Source organism: Venustampulla echinocandica (assembly GCF_003357145.1).
Source record: "Venustampulla echinocandica strain BP 5553 chromosome Unknown scaffold_0, whole genome shotgun sequence".
In the NCBI taxonomy this organism is placed as follows: domain Eukaryota; kingdom Fungi; phylum Ascomycota; class Leotiomycetes; order Helotiales; family Pleuroascaceae; genus Venustampulla; species Venustampulla echinocandica.
The window spans coordinates 6,645,927-6,659,623 of record NW_022474205.1 but is presented as its reverse complement, the minus strand read 5'-3'; the positions used below and the strand labels follow the sequence as shown (position 1 = coordinate 6,659,623).

Sequence of the window (13,697 nt, the reverse complement as noted above, 5' to 3'; positions counted from 1 at the left end):
GGGCTAAGGGGATTGGTCACTAGGGACTTCTTACAGTCAGGGCATTTCCTTCACGCGTAGTATTTAAATGCAAAATGCACCGGGACAGTTAGCTAACTCTACACTCTTTAATCTGCCTAAGCCGATCATGACTACCATGTACAATGTTCAGGGTATTCCCGACTGATTTGTGATTATTACCTTCTGGTTTGCTTCGCGCAACTAATCAAACTAGACTTCATCTTACACTTCGTCTGGAACCTTGTGATGTATGATTCCACGAATCGAATCCCTCTTTCTCCTTTTATGTTCTGCTGTATCTTCATAGACTAGCAGTGGTATAGTCAAGCCGTATGGTTGCGTCGTGCCCTCCGGGTCATGCTGGTCTATTTCAACCCTAATACAGACGTCAAGGCTTGAATCGCTGTCTTTGCCGTGTTTCTCGTAGTCAGCAGCTTTGTGCTTGGTTCCTGCATCGAACTCGCCCTCGTGGAGGACTGAGTGCCCATCTTTGGCCGTTGGAAGTGGCTCGGACGATGGCCTAGCTGCATCTGAACTACCGTTGACGGCATTTTCAGTTGTCCCATAGGCGTTGGGGGTCTGCGTCGCTCCATTATAGTTCTCAGTGATCATCGCCCAGTTCCGACTTGGCATAGTCACTTTGTTCCAGCTTGCCTTCTTGGTTGAGTTGCCCGGGTCTTTATCGAACAATTTCATAAGGGTTTCGTCGGTGTCGTGATCCAAGTGATGTATCTTATTTCTTCTTGCAAGTAGATTTGCAACTGCTTGGGGAGGAGGCTTGTTGACTATGGCAGAGGATATGATGTTGACCATGTAACGATGGTCATTGACGACAGGAATATTTAGCTTAGGATTCGAGTAAAACCGGCCGACCGCGGCGAGGTGGACATCACCACCAAGAATGCTGACACGAACGGAGAACTCCGACGCAAGCTCCTGAAGCCGATGCACAAGCATGAGACGTTCTTTCTTATGCGTGCGTGCCGTGTAATGATCATCGAGATCGTCCAACAAGTCGATATTGCCATCGAAGTGATTGAAAAAGCCGCCACCTAAGCATACTAGGGTCAGACCTCATCACCGCTGTCGAGAAGGAAACGACTCACCGAACCCAAATCTCTTGTTGAGAAACTTAATAGGGGCAATTAGTGGACTGGAGAATATATTCTCCAACCAAGTCAAACGCTAGTCTATATTTAGAATCATAAATAGCTCAGATGACATTAAGACTTACTGGGTAAGCAATTGGAATGCCGAGGAGAACAACAAGATGCTTAATCGGGCTTGAAGAAGACCTTGCAGCAGTAAGCTCATCCCGAAGCCGTTTGACGATTATGTCATATGTTTCGGGATAATTCACTTGATGCCGAGTTCGCTGGCCAAATTAGCAGATGCAATTTACGGGCAAGTTTCCCTTACCTCTGTCCGAGCATCGATACCAAAAAAGGCAATCCTAGCGCCAAGTCTAGCATAAATACTGCGGGAATACTCGGCTACATAAGGCTAGAAAGACGTTAGTAACTAGAGACTAAGTGGCCGAACGACTTACACCAGGTTTACTCCCGACAATATAGCTTGAATCAATAGTCTTCTCTTCGAGAATGTATGTATTTTCCCGCTGCCTAGGGTCGGAACCAGCGCCCTGCAGTGATTCTGTATTGGGGGCATCTTGGCGGAGTCAACACCCTGATGTAACGTTTTTGCGGGTAACTTACCTGTTGTGAACGTGGACAATGGTGGCGCAAGGTGATGTTGGAAAAGAAGATAGTACTTGTTTGCCGTTCCTCCGATGCCCCTAAAGACAGCACATCTCATAAACTCATCAACATATGAACCAAAGCCATCAATGATCTATACGACAGTTAGCAAGATCCTTAGCGTCGTCGAGGAGTTACGGGCATCATGATCATCCCATAAGTTCAATTGCGCAATCTGCCCATTGGCACTGGCAAATGGTTCCTTCGAGTACCTGTATTCATTGGTTAATCCTGTTTGAGAACCCTATATTGTTGCATCAGATCGACTGAAACTCACCACTGGATATAATTGTTGGCATAGTATTCATCGCACGCCTTTCTCAGCGCTTCTGGGAAAGGATAATCTTTCCGTTTCTTTGGATTTGATATCGCTGTCCACTCTTTTAGAGGCCCATGGACCCGAATGCCGTCATCTAGAGCTATGCGTTAGACAATCTGTGTTGTGAACGACGAGCACAACTGTTGAAATCTGTTTGAATAGCAACAATTGGGACGGACGAAAGCACTTCGTCCGTAGAGAAGCTTACTGTAGATTTGGTCACCGCCTCCGAGCCTATGTCATGTTAGAAAGAAGCAGGACGAGGATCCGGGGGGAAATTCCCTACATGACATGGAATGGTGTCTTCTTATGCGCTCGGGCAACATCGTTCCAGAGAGCAGGACCACTCCAAGCAGCTTCGTCTGTTCCGACACTAAAACCATTGCAAGAATGAAACATTATCCTCATTGATTCGGAAATTGCTGGAATAAAGAAGTTTTGCTTGTCAGTCTTTTTGCCTTCTGAAAAGTGTAAGTTGCTGATGGTATATTCGCATTGGATCTCTGATTGCTGCATAGGCACCTCCAAGGAGAACCGCCAGAAAGTATTCGCCGGGTCAGAGTACAGTCTGACGCCCGTCACCTTGGCTTCCCAAGAAGGCCTTTCTCCTGTATCCATGGACGGGTCCGCGTATAAATCTTGGTCTAGTGACTGGAAGGCAATGACCGGGAGCCCCTCATTTGCGCGCGTGGTCCGGTTATCCACCTGTTGAACTATCCTCACTGTTAATTCGGGGGCGACAGGACTTTCAGCAAGCCCGCCTCCATTGGTAACCACCAGCACGCTCCCAAACCAAGTCTCATTTTCCATACGCCTGTAATTTAGCAGCGGACCGCATTTGACTTCCAGGGCGTTCGCGACGTCTCCTGTGGTAGGATGACCGGGACCAACGGCGTAATGACCGGCAGATGTCGCATTCCCAGGAACTGGGAGAGGCTTGTGTTTCCCAGTAGAAGCGGGTGGGCCGCCCGATTCGTGAGGATCGATTCTAGTGGCATTCAAGAAATGTGCGAGATCGTTACTATCACTCCTTTCGTCGGCATGGCGCGGTGCGGTAGCAGCATGGCGGCGGAAAGCCGACGACTCTTCATGGCGCCATTTCGATTGTGAGGCATGGGTAGCTTCGTGATCGCCACCGTGTATGATATTGTCTGTATAATGGGAAGCCATGGCGTGGATCAATTTGCAGTTGGGCGTCTGAAGCTGGACTTGCGCTCCGGGTCGCGCGCTCGCGACAGTGTGCAATACAACGTTTTAAGACTGGAACGCGGACTCGACCGATCGCTGGATGCACGCCAATATAACACGATGGAGAAGAAGCAAGAAGGACGCGCTGAGAGGATGCTTCCAACTTTGTAAAATAGAAACAGAATGGGAGGAAGGAGGGCGAAATCAGGTGTGCGAAGTGTACTGGTACACTCTGTAGTTTGTGGTCTGTACGTACTTCGTAGTACCTCCCTCGTACCTGGCACTCGAGTCCGTCCTCGAGTCCTGCTGCCCTGGTCAGCAGCCAAGCAGAGTCAGCGGGCCAAGGAAGAGCTCAGCGATCAGGGGGGGAGCTCCCCCTGCGCTTGGATTATTTAATGAGCTCATGGCGATCGCAATCCCTGCCCGAGTGCTTTTTAGCCTCAAGGCGCAAGTCCCAAGTCCCAAGTCCCAAGGTCTTGCGCAAGGTGTATCCACGTGATACCGCGCTGCTTCAGCTTACCAAGGTCGGTAGGTAGGTAGCCTTTGGCGCGTCCACGAATCAAGGACAAACACAGCATCAATGGAATTGTTGACGGAATCATGATTCGTGATTTGAGACTCTAGCGCCCTACTGCTACCCAGTGATGTATTATACTGCAATGCAAGCCGCCAGATCGTCAACTCTGCCACCGAACACCCCAATAAACTCCATGCCATGAAACTTGAGCAACCATCCGAGCCCCTTTTGCACACACCCAATTCGTAAACCGACGATCAAGTGTCTTGGAAAAGTTAGTTGCAAGACTTCTCTCTATTCCGCGTTTGCTGCTTACTTGGGATGTGAAGCGTTAGATACGCACTAACATGCTAATGAGGTTAGCATCTAATCGTGCTTGTATGTAGATACCGAGGAGGTCTCTTACTGTCTAGCCTCCTGGTTCCTTCTGAGCGGGAGCTTAAGCTTGATCCTGGTCATGTTCTCATGGTGCACGGCCCCGAGTGCGGCCATTTGACGCTCGTGGTGGTTGTTGATCTCAGTTAGACGGAGATGGACATACAGCAAAGTGTGGAGTGAGATCGACAGCAGCACAACCGAAACCACAGACGGGAATTGACCATCACCCATGCCGAGCAACAGCGAGAACAGCTTGACGAACAGGTCAATTGCAATTTGGACACATGATTTGATGATGAGGAGATAGAAGTTGATGGCTGTGAAGAGATTGCGGTAGAAGTCGAGGATTTGGAGGATTGCGGAGGTAGAAGAGTTGCCTGCGACAACCACGTCGTTAGGTAGACGAACGACCTCGGACCACGATTGATTGAGGTGGGTTTCCATTGCGAGAGCACCGCGAGAGAATCTGAGCGAACTGTGTGTGAGCGCCCAGGACACCGATCCTGGCAAAATCGTGTTGTTGAAGGTGGTGTTGAAGGTGGTGTTGAAGGTGGTGTGGATTTCGGTGGAAGGTTGTAGGGTTTACCGCGAATATCAACAACAATAATATTTGGAAGATATTCGTTGATGCCTGCCGAAGATAATGTTGGCCTTTTTCGATCTATGCCCGATACGCGAGTGCTGATGGGGCTGCAATGCCGTTTAGGTAGGAGGACGGAAATGGAAAGTGCTCATGTTGATATTTTTGAGGTCGGATACTGTACACGGTTTCGTTACGAAGCCAACCTGCACTATTATCCTCCATCGCCTTCTCTAAGCTCTCTCATTTGTGGGTGTTTCTCTCCCCATCCTCTAGCTTCGCCGCGGCTTGTTCTATTTTAATGCCTTGGTGATAAAAGCATGGGAGGCTGCCTGCTAATATTATTTAGATGGTTGAGGCTATGAAATATCCAGAGTAATTATGGCGGACTTTCTGTTTGGATTTGCAGATGCTTTAACTCAACTGCTATCTAGTAACAGAAGCTGCAGCTTGCTAGTGGATATCAATACTTCATATGAACTTAGTCGCCATGTTTTTCGGGACTGTCAAATGTATCAGTCTCTGAGATTATTATGATGGTTAGAGCTGAGTGTTGTACAATGGCACCTGCCAATCTGATAGACATATGAGTAGTATACAGGGGGCTTCTCATAACACAACTAATATTCTACCATAAGCTCTTCCCCTCTTTGATCCTTTGCATATATCCCAGTTTCCTATTTCGCTCTCTCTCCGCCGCTTCTCTCCGTCTCCGCGACGCATTTAGGAATGCAGCAGCCGCTATTCCAGCCCCGTAGCCTCCCAAATGAGCAAAATGATCCACGACCCTCACTCCATTCCCCCTCCACAGGCCGATCAATTCTAGACCTATGAGAGTTGCAAGTAGAGCTTTTCCTGTGAAGGATGGCCAATCTGTCGGGGGGAAAACACCAAAGAGTTGCATTTTCTCGCTTCCATTTAGCCAGAGGTATGTCGCGACGATGCCACAGATTGCGCCTGATGCTCCTAGAGAGGAAGATACAAAACTACCCCGCAACACAAAGTGGCTGAGAGAGGCGAAGCTTCCGACTACGCCAGTGGAAAAATAGACTGCTAGAAAGTTGGCCCGGCCAATCTCTTCATGAAGGCGGGTGCCTATGACCCAGATGAAGGCCATGTTCATAGCGAAGTGGCCCAAAGCCTGGTGGGAGAAGATGTTGCCAAGTATACTGAAAGCGTATGGGTATCCGGGAACAGTAATGAAATTCATGTTCAAAAACCGATAGAATACAGGTAGTCTCCATGCAGCAAAAATGACTGTGTTGGCAAGTATAATCCCCATAACTGTGGCAGCTGCAGGGGGGATATCCGGAAATAACCTTACTGACTGTTTAGGAGGTGTATAAACTTGGGTAAAGACATAGCTGGCCAGTATGGTACCCAGAACAACGAGCGCAGACGGCCACAGACGTTGAAATTTGGTCATCTCCGGGGGTGCTTTCAAGGCTTTGGCTTTTTTCATGTACTCCTCAAACTTTTGATTCTCCTTAACTTTCCGCAACTCTGCTCGTGCTTTCGGCCCCACGGTTGCTAAGGGGCCAGTATTTTGTCGAATCTCATCGGCTTGGCTCGTGGCTTCTTGTGATTTTTTCTTCTCCTCCCACGCCTTCTCCTTGGCTGCTCGAACCTCATCGAGTACACTTTTCCCATAGGGGCTCTCTGCATTTTCGCTGGAGTTGGGCTTGTAGAGGCCAATCCTCCGACTATCGGCAACAATTTCTGCTTCCATTTCACGCAGTTCTTGTTCGGCCTTCAGACCAGCATTGCCCACCTCATCCACTGGCACATTCTCTCTCAGCCATGCCAATGCAATCTGCCTTGCTCGGTCTTCGTATGGTGTAAATATTGTTTGGCCATTGGGATCCTCTAACGTTCCGGCCACTCTCTGGCCATGCATCATCATCATCAACCGGTTCGCCGTATGTGCGTCAATACCCGCTCCAAAAATATCTTTAACCTCATTTGCTGATAGCGGTTTCGATCTGAATGGGAGGCCAAGGTTTGGAGTGTAACCCTTGGGTAATTTCTGATATCGAGTGACTAGAGGCTTCGACGCATAAGTCCTGGCGCCGGTTCGAAGCGCGAAGCCTAGAATTGCCCCTCCAGGTATCCTTTTCAACCCGCCGCTCTCCTGACATCTTGTAGTTTTCCGCAGATATGGTGCCGATGAACTCGAATATGATTGAGCATTTCGCTGTGCAAGTCTTGCGGCCAGACTATCGACTTTGCAGCATGTCCTGAGAATCGTTCGAGTATCCAGACACGATACTCGTGGGAGGGAAGGCCAAAGGCTGTTCATTTTTCGCGTCGTCTATCATGACATATTAAGGGTGGCAATTCCAATCACATTCGCATCGCTTGAGCTGCTGCGAGAATAGCTAAACTGGGCGTCGATGGCGTTGTTGGCATTGAGCCTCGGACATTTGTTTGAAGAAGTTCAGTTGCTCAAGGGATTCCGAACTTTACCCGCAGGCACCTTGTAGGGACGTACCATGATCCGCGCGTGCGACCCCTCTACCGCTCTACAAACGACGAGCTTGATCTCTACTAGGTAGCGAGACTTACGAATATATCCTGTTGTCTAATCCTAGTATGTAAATGTCTGCTGTCACCCTACCCTAAAAGATATGCTCAACGATATAGCCAGGCACAGAAACCCATCATTGCAACAATCTTCTTCGAAGCGCCTGCACGAAGTAACTCACACAAACCAACGATCATGTCGTCAGAAACCAACCCCATCTCACCCGGACGCTTCGCAGAAGCTCTCAAAGATCTCCCCCTCAGTACCCTCCACCTCAAAGCTGCCGAGATCCGCAACAACATAGCCCACCTGGACTACTCGAATGAGCAACTCAAGCCCTTCGCGGAAGGCACCGAGACAAGCGCAAACGGTGTTCCCGACCAGGACTGCGTGGATGCGATCAGGGAGAACGAGATTGTTATTGCGAGGATGCAGGAACGGTTACAGTTGTTAAGGGCGGAGGTTGAGGGGAGGGGGAGCAGCTGGGACGAATTTAGGAGTGCGGAGGAGATTCGAGATGCGCAGCGTGAGGCGGAGGGCAGGACAGAGAGTGGAGAGAGGACGGTTAATGGGACTGGAGAGGGGCACGAAGAAGAAGGAGATAGGGATGCGACGCAAGGCGGGCTAAGTGAGGCTTGGAGGGATGGCACTTTTCAGACGGGGAGGATCGTTAATGGGGAAGTGCAGATGGATGAGGCACCGCCAGGTAATAGAGCTACGAATGGGTCTGGAAACGCGACTACAAATGGTACTGGTGGAAGGCTAGATGATGAAACTTTGATGAGGGCAATGGAAGAGAGAATGCGAGTGCTGGCAGAGGAGGACGAAGGTGGCATACATTTATAAACCTAGTATCACTCTATCTAGACTAGGATTGATTGTGGTTGAATGACCCATGCATTGTTGGCGTTTGATACCAAGGACACGGAAAATGGCTATAATAAAAGTTGCTTTACATTCATACTACACTCAACTATACCGGTAGCTAGCATTGGAACTTAGATGTGAAGCCCTTCCATTCCCAGACACCTTTTGTTCCCTATCCTAAATATCATGAGAAATGCACGACGAGTGCGCCAATTGTATGGCCTGGGAACCAAAAAACCAGACGCCAGATACCATGTATGCATTCTCCCATGCCGAATACCATGCTAACGCCAATGCTATGACCGAAACTTACCGAAACGAGTGTTATTGAAAGGACTAATGAAAGTAAGATAAAAGATAGTGACTCAAACATCTTCGTTTGCTGTGTCCATGATTTTATAGCATTTGGTGTATAGTATCAAAATTCTATGCACGTCCGTTCTGTGACTTGCTTTGTACATCGGGGGGTTGTGACTTTGAACTTGGAATTGGCGCTGACGCTGGATTCTCAGTGTTGGGCAATTTCAAAACTGGCGCTGATGCTTTGGAGTTCAACGCACTGTCCGTCGATCGTGGAGGGATTTCCCGTAAGGGTAACTGGGAGGGAGTACCCTCAGTCGACGAAGCCTTTGGAACGCCAGCTGAAGAGCTGACAATAGTTGTTAAGAGAGGTCTCGAGGATGTTTCCCTCATTTCAGTTATTGTAGAAGATCTTGGAAGACTTTGGGGGCCCGGGATACGTTCTATTATATCCGGAGAACTGCCTCTGGTGTTCGGACTCGGACTCGACAAGGGGGGAGGCCTGGGTCGTCTCCAGACAACTCCATTCGAATCATCATCAGATGAGTCGGGTGACGTACCCCTGTTACTTCCATGTCGATGCGCTTTTCGCCGAGTTGATCGAGACGTGCGCGATCTTGATTCTTGCCGTGAAGGCGTTTCGGCTCTCTGTAGCTTTGCGTCAAAGGCCCTATCAGTTGTTTGCCGACTTAAGGTATGCTTCATGCTGCTGCCACTGCTGCCAGCACGACTCCTATTCACCCTCACTTTCCCCTCCATAATTTTGGCCGGCGGTGGTGGCTGAAGCATCCACCTAGTCTCATCCCGACTAGAAGGTTGCGTGCTAACCACAGGCGGGTGCAAATCATTGACGGGTGGGTTTCTTGCAGATAGGTAATAAGGTCCTGGATTTTCCTCATTTATCGGGCCACTCTTGCTCAAACGGCCCTCTAGGAGACGGCCGGCGGATGAACCTGCCTTTGCAAACGCATCTTTTATTTTCTGTCCAGAACCCTGGAGATCAACGCCCCAAAGCGCCTCATCCTCGCGCTGGTATCGCTTCCGATTCCAGCCATCGCCAGATAACCTTGAAGCCTCCGTAGCAGTCGTAGGGCTACTAGGCGCCTCAGTACTCATCCCAGTGCTTCCCGCATAACTGCTCCCCTGCCCAGCAGTATTGAGCGCCCTCTGACTTGTATTCTTGCTTGAGCTCTTGTCAGCCTTCTGCTTAGGCGGCCCAGGACCCATCATGATCTCCTCGGTCCAAAACGGGTTTGTCGAAAATGGCGATGGATGCCTATACAAGCCTGGTTGCTCTGTCTCCAAGTCCTGCTTCTCTGCTCTCTCGCGCTTTGCTTGGACCTTCGCTTTTCGACGATGGCTGATCTTAGCACATGTGCTACATGAAAGCACGTAGAATGCGACGGACTGCAGGGCGACATCGAGAGACATTGTATCCGTAGAGGTAAGTCTGATTCGATATGAGGCAGCGGGGAGAGACTCCGGGGTTCGGGAAGTCGTGTTCGATATACGCAGTTGTCGCAACTGGGTGGGGAGGACGCAAAAGGGGGTCTAGTCCTTAGCAGTTCTTCCAAGTCGCGCACGTATATATTTGACTGGAGAGCCGATTTAACTGCGAAATGATGTATCCATCAATGGTCTTGGGTGGTTCGGTTTGAAGGTAGTGTTCCACCGCCCGGCTATGGAAAGTATGTCTCGGGTCTGTTTGGTCGTGCCGCCTCCTCCCGACTTCAATTGAATGAGCCTTCGGGTTAACGCCCTACTCCGTACTTGGGAGCCAATTGTCCTTATTCGTATCGGTCGAATATGGAGAAATAGGCCTTTAGCGGTTGTGTTGTTGGTAGATGTGCAGCCCCTCCCTTTCACACAATTCCAACCCCCTCGCCGGAGAATGTCGCGCAAGGAGTGATGAAACCGATAGGGTTTTTGGATCTGATGATTGCGCATATAGATTTACATCCACATTCATATTCCACTATCGATCGAGCCCATGTGATTCCATAGTTGGCCTGGGACATTGAACTCGTCCGCGTTGCACTGTTGGAAAGTGATCATGAATGAAGCCTACGGTGTACATCGTCGAGGGAAACGTGGAGACGGAAGGATTCAGTTTCAGCAGCGGACGCCGGACCGCATGATTGGCCCCTCCTACCTGGAAATGGCCTGGCTGACTTGGTATTTTGGGGTCCCCGTTGGCCCACGGGTATTGGATCCCCAGCAATCCGCCCCCTATGTGCAAGCCCCGAGCCACCGAGCGCGCGGTCCACGTGGGGGTTAATAATACGACTCTACAGCGCCCACGGGAATCTACGAATTTGAATTTACGTAGCGATGGGTCGATGGGGGTGATATCCATCGTTTCTTGCAGCAATTCCCCATCAACACATTCAAGTCATAAACACTGCGGTTAGACTACACAATTTCATTCATAGGTCACCGGACGGATTGGTATTGTGGTATTGGTTTTTCTAATAGGCTACCTAAACTGAGCGGTGCTCAACACATAGTAACAGTAGCACCTCGTAAATGCGAGGTGGGTGACGGCAGATGACCTTCGGAAGAAAGCAGCCCAAATCCAAGCATGTTTTGACCCGTTATTGCACCTAAAGTTGGAGAAAGGGGCCTTGGACGCCTTGCCCCTGGAAAAGCAGAATAGTTTGAATACAAAGATAGCGGGCTCGTACATCCATACACGCTCCAGTCCTCCCAAGTGCCAATATGTAGAAGCCGGAAGCCATCAGGCCCGCGATGCCAAAAGAAAAATGCAATTGTTGGTGATGTGATTGTACAGCTGAAAAGAAACCGGGGGCGGGGAAAGCTGCCCAGGTGTGAGGAAATTGTACTTTTGCCCAGCCTGCTAATGGGAGGTAATGTCGAGTCAGCGACACACTCAACCGTTCCAGTTCGTAGTAACTGCAACTACGCAACTTCCCATTCTGAATCCTGTAGGTCCTTTTCCTGCTCGGCGGCATCCCCATTTATCTCAACATGAACCAGAGTTGCCGCCCATTTCTTTCCTGGGGCGGTAGGGGCGATGACTGGGGGGGCAGCATATTCATTCTGTTCATCAGCCGAGCTCTGTCTGTCCTCTGACGACTTCGGTTTATTCTCCCGCTTGCGCCTCTCCTTCGCCTTCACAGTCTTCCAGTTGTCAGATTCCTCCATGGCAATACGAGTCTGCTCCTCTTCAGAAGGAAGGGAGGAGAAGTGGTTCTGCCAATCACTTCCGACTAGCTCACCCTCTGAGTAAAGAGCCTCCGCCGGAATAGTCGCGGCCCCAGACTTCCTAGCCTTTGACGGCTCGTAGGTGTCGAGAAGTTCCACGTTGGATTTCCCTGGCTTATCGTTCTTTTTGGCTGCGCCAGGAGTCCAAACAGAGCTAGCTGGTTTAGCCGCCATGAAAGTGCTTCCGTCTTTGGCAGCTCTACCTTCTGCCTCGCGAGCAGTTCGACGCTGCTTCTCCATCAGGACCTTTCGCTCCTTCTCGTCCTCCTCTCGAGCCTGCTTCTTAGCTTCAGTTTTCTTGCGGTTTTGTCGCTGTTTCTTCGATTCAACTGCTTCGAAGGATTGAGGCTTGGGCTTGTTTGGGCGGGAGGGGTTCAGCGGCTCTGTAATCTTCAAGATAGACGGTCCGGCAGCAGGTTTCTCCAACATGTCCGAGATGCCACCATTCTATTCAACCGTTAGCCCCCAGTTTGAAATGAGTGTTGAGAAATGTATGGATAACGAATGACCTCCTATTACCACCACAAACGACGGTGGGCAGGAAATCGACCGAAGTGAATTGAGTAATGGGGTTACATACCGTAACTGACGATGCCATTCTAGTTGCACCAAGTTCGGGGGAGTTCAGTGGGGATTCATCATCGTCGGCATCCCCTCCAGTGGCAGAAGATGGAGCTGTAGCGTTGTCCGAGCTGGCCTCCACAGGGGGCTTCTCCTGGGCCTTGGATTGCTTGACAGATTTCTGTTTGGGAGCAGCAGTTTGCGATTTGTTGGCAATCACCGTGCCTGCCTTGATGTTGGAGAGTTGTCGGGCAAACTCCCGGTTGTCCATCTCATCCTTATCTTCGCGGTCGGCAACGCCTGTGGCTCGGCTGCTCGCATGACTCTGCTCCTCACGATTGGCCTTAGGGGGTTGTTGGGACTTCTTCTTTTCAGCCTGGTCACTGTTGCTGAGAGTACTATCTTTCCGGGCCTTCTTGCCCTTAGGCTCTTTCTCGCTTCGAGGGTCAATTGACTTGAGGGGCGGCTTGAAGGCCTGTACCCGCCGGTTTCTATTGGGTCTATTTGTGTAGAAATACCAGTATCCGCCAATAACCAAAACGATCACAGCCCAGCCGCTGAGAGTACTGAGTGTGGCCATCGTGCCGCAGTGATAAGGGCAGACTGACTTGCCTTCGAGGCGCCGGGATTAGCAGGTTCCCTTTCGTGCTCGAAGGGGCAATTGGAATTGTTTGGGGATGGGTGGGGCGAGGTGAGGTGAGGTGAGGTGAACGGGGGAGGAGGAGGAGGAGGAGAGGTGAGGTAGGCGAGGTGGATGGAATGGATGAGGCTCGAAGATAAACTCACAAAGTCGCAACACGCACAGGTAGAAAAGAAGAAAGGGAGAGGACAGCGAGGGAGATAAATAAGAGGGAGATGAAAGGAGGCAGGCCGAGACGATGAATTGTGTGTTACGGAGTACGGGTCCTGGCTCCTGATCTTAAGACGGGGCCATTGCAATACGGTAGTGGTATTGGAGACGTGTTCGCTTTCGGAGCTTGGCTTGACTTGCTGAAGCGGGAACTCGTAATGTAATCTGTCTCTGAGCTGGGCGGCGAGCTGGGCGGCAACCCCGATCGATCGGACATGCCTGATCGGGGCGACGGCGACGGCGGTCGCAGCCACCCGGGCATTGCTGCTAACCAGATGCTAGGCAGACCGCCTTCCTAATCCCACTAAGGCTATCGCTCTCCACCGATGGACAGAGAGTTTGGATAAATACTGATAAGTAACGTGCCCCTCTCTTCGTCATTACCTATTGTGCACGGTGTTCCGACGAGGCTATTGGTCATAGACAACACACACAATATCACGAGCAGACAAACCTGGCTGAGAATATCCTGTATTCCTGGCGGTGGCTGCAACTATCTGCTCTGTGCTACGTACTACGTATACAGCCTGTCCGTCGATTTACAAGACCAGCCGTCAAGCGAGAGAGCTCTACGATTTTACCGACTTTACAAGACGATTTGTTGACTGGACCGGGGTGCTAAGTAGCCTGA

At 50.3% G+C, this 13,697-nt stretch overlaps 6 protein-coding genes across 6 annotated transcripts; 1 reads left to right on the top strand and 5 right to left on the bottom strand.

Moving 5' to 3' along the window:
* Positions 1 to 222: 222 nt before the first annotated feature.
* On the bottom strand, positions 223 to 1,901 carry BP5553_02074 (uncharacterized protein; the record flags this gene model as incomplete). Its single annotated transcript, XM_032010697.1, has 7 exons — positions 223 to 1,052; positions 1,107 to 1,185; positions 1,235 to 1,375; positions 1,420 to 1,503; positions 1,550 to 1,668; positions 1,716 to 1,851; positions 1,896 to 1,901. The coding sequence occupies 7 exons, from the start codon at positions 1,899 to 1,901 to the stop codon at positions 223 to 225; spliced, it is 1,395 nt and encodes a 464-aa protein (XP_031874751.1).
* A 129-nt stretch (positions 1,902 to 2,030) lies between these two features.
* On the bottom strand, positions 2,031 to 3,246 carry BP5553_02073 (uncharacterized protein; the record flags this gene model as incomplete). The annotated part of the gene is made up of 3 exons (XM_032010696.1): positions 2,031 to 2,170; positions 2,285 to 2,310; positions 2,363 to 3,246. The coding sequence occupies 3 exons, from the start codon at positions 3,244 to 3,246 to the stop codon at positions 2,031 to 2,033; spliced, it is 1,050 nt and encodes a 349-aa protein (XP_031874750.1).
* Positions 3,247 to 5,367: 2,121 nt separating this feature from the next.
* Positions 5,368 to 7,038, bottom strand: BP5553_02072 (uncharacterized protein; the record flags this gene model as incomplete). Its single annotated transcript, XM_032010695.1, has 1 exon — positions 5,368 to 7,038. The coding sequence occupies one exon, from the start codon at positions 7,036 to 7,038 to the stop codon at positions 5,368 to 5,370; it is 1,671 nt and encodes a 556-aa protein (XP_031874749.1).
* Positions 7,039 to 7,458: 420 nt separating this feature from the next.
* BP5553_02071 (Uncharacterized protein) lies at positions 7,459 to 8,109 on the top strand (the record flags this gene model as incomplete). The annotated part of the gene is made up of 1 exon (XM_032010694.1): positions 7,459 to 8,109. The coding sequence occupies one exon, from the start codon at positions 7,459 to 7,461 to the stop codon at positions 8,107 to 8,109; it is 651 nt and encodes a 216-aa protein (XP_031874748.1).
* A 447-nt stretch (positions 8,110 to 8,556) lies between these two features.
* BP5553_02070 (Uncharacterized protein) lies at positions 8,557 to 9,861 on the bottom strand (the record flags this gene model as incomplete). Its single annotated transcript, XM_032010693.1, has 1 exon — positions 8,557 to 9,861. One exon carries the CDS (start codon positions 9,859 to 9,861, stop codon positions 8,557 to 8,559), a length of 1,305 nt encoding a protein of 434 aa, XP_031874747.1.
* Positions 9,862 to 11,349: 1,488 nt separating this feature from the next.
* On the bottom strand, positions 11,350 to 12,796 carry BP5553_02069 (uncharacterized protein; the record flags this gene model as incomplete). Its single annotated transcript, XM_032010692.1, has 2 exons — positions 11,350 to 12,102; positions 12,236 to 12,796. 2 exons carry the CDS (start codon positions 12,794 to 12,796, stop codon positions 11,350 to 11,352), a joined length of 1,314 nt encoding a protein of 437 aa, XP_031874746.1.
* Positions 12,797 to 13,697: the final 901 nt, after the last annotated feature.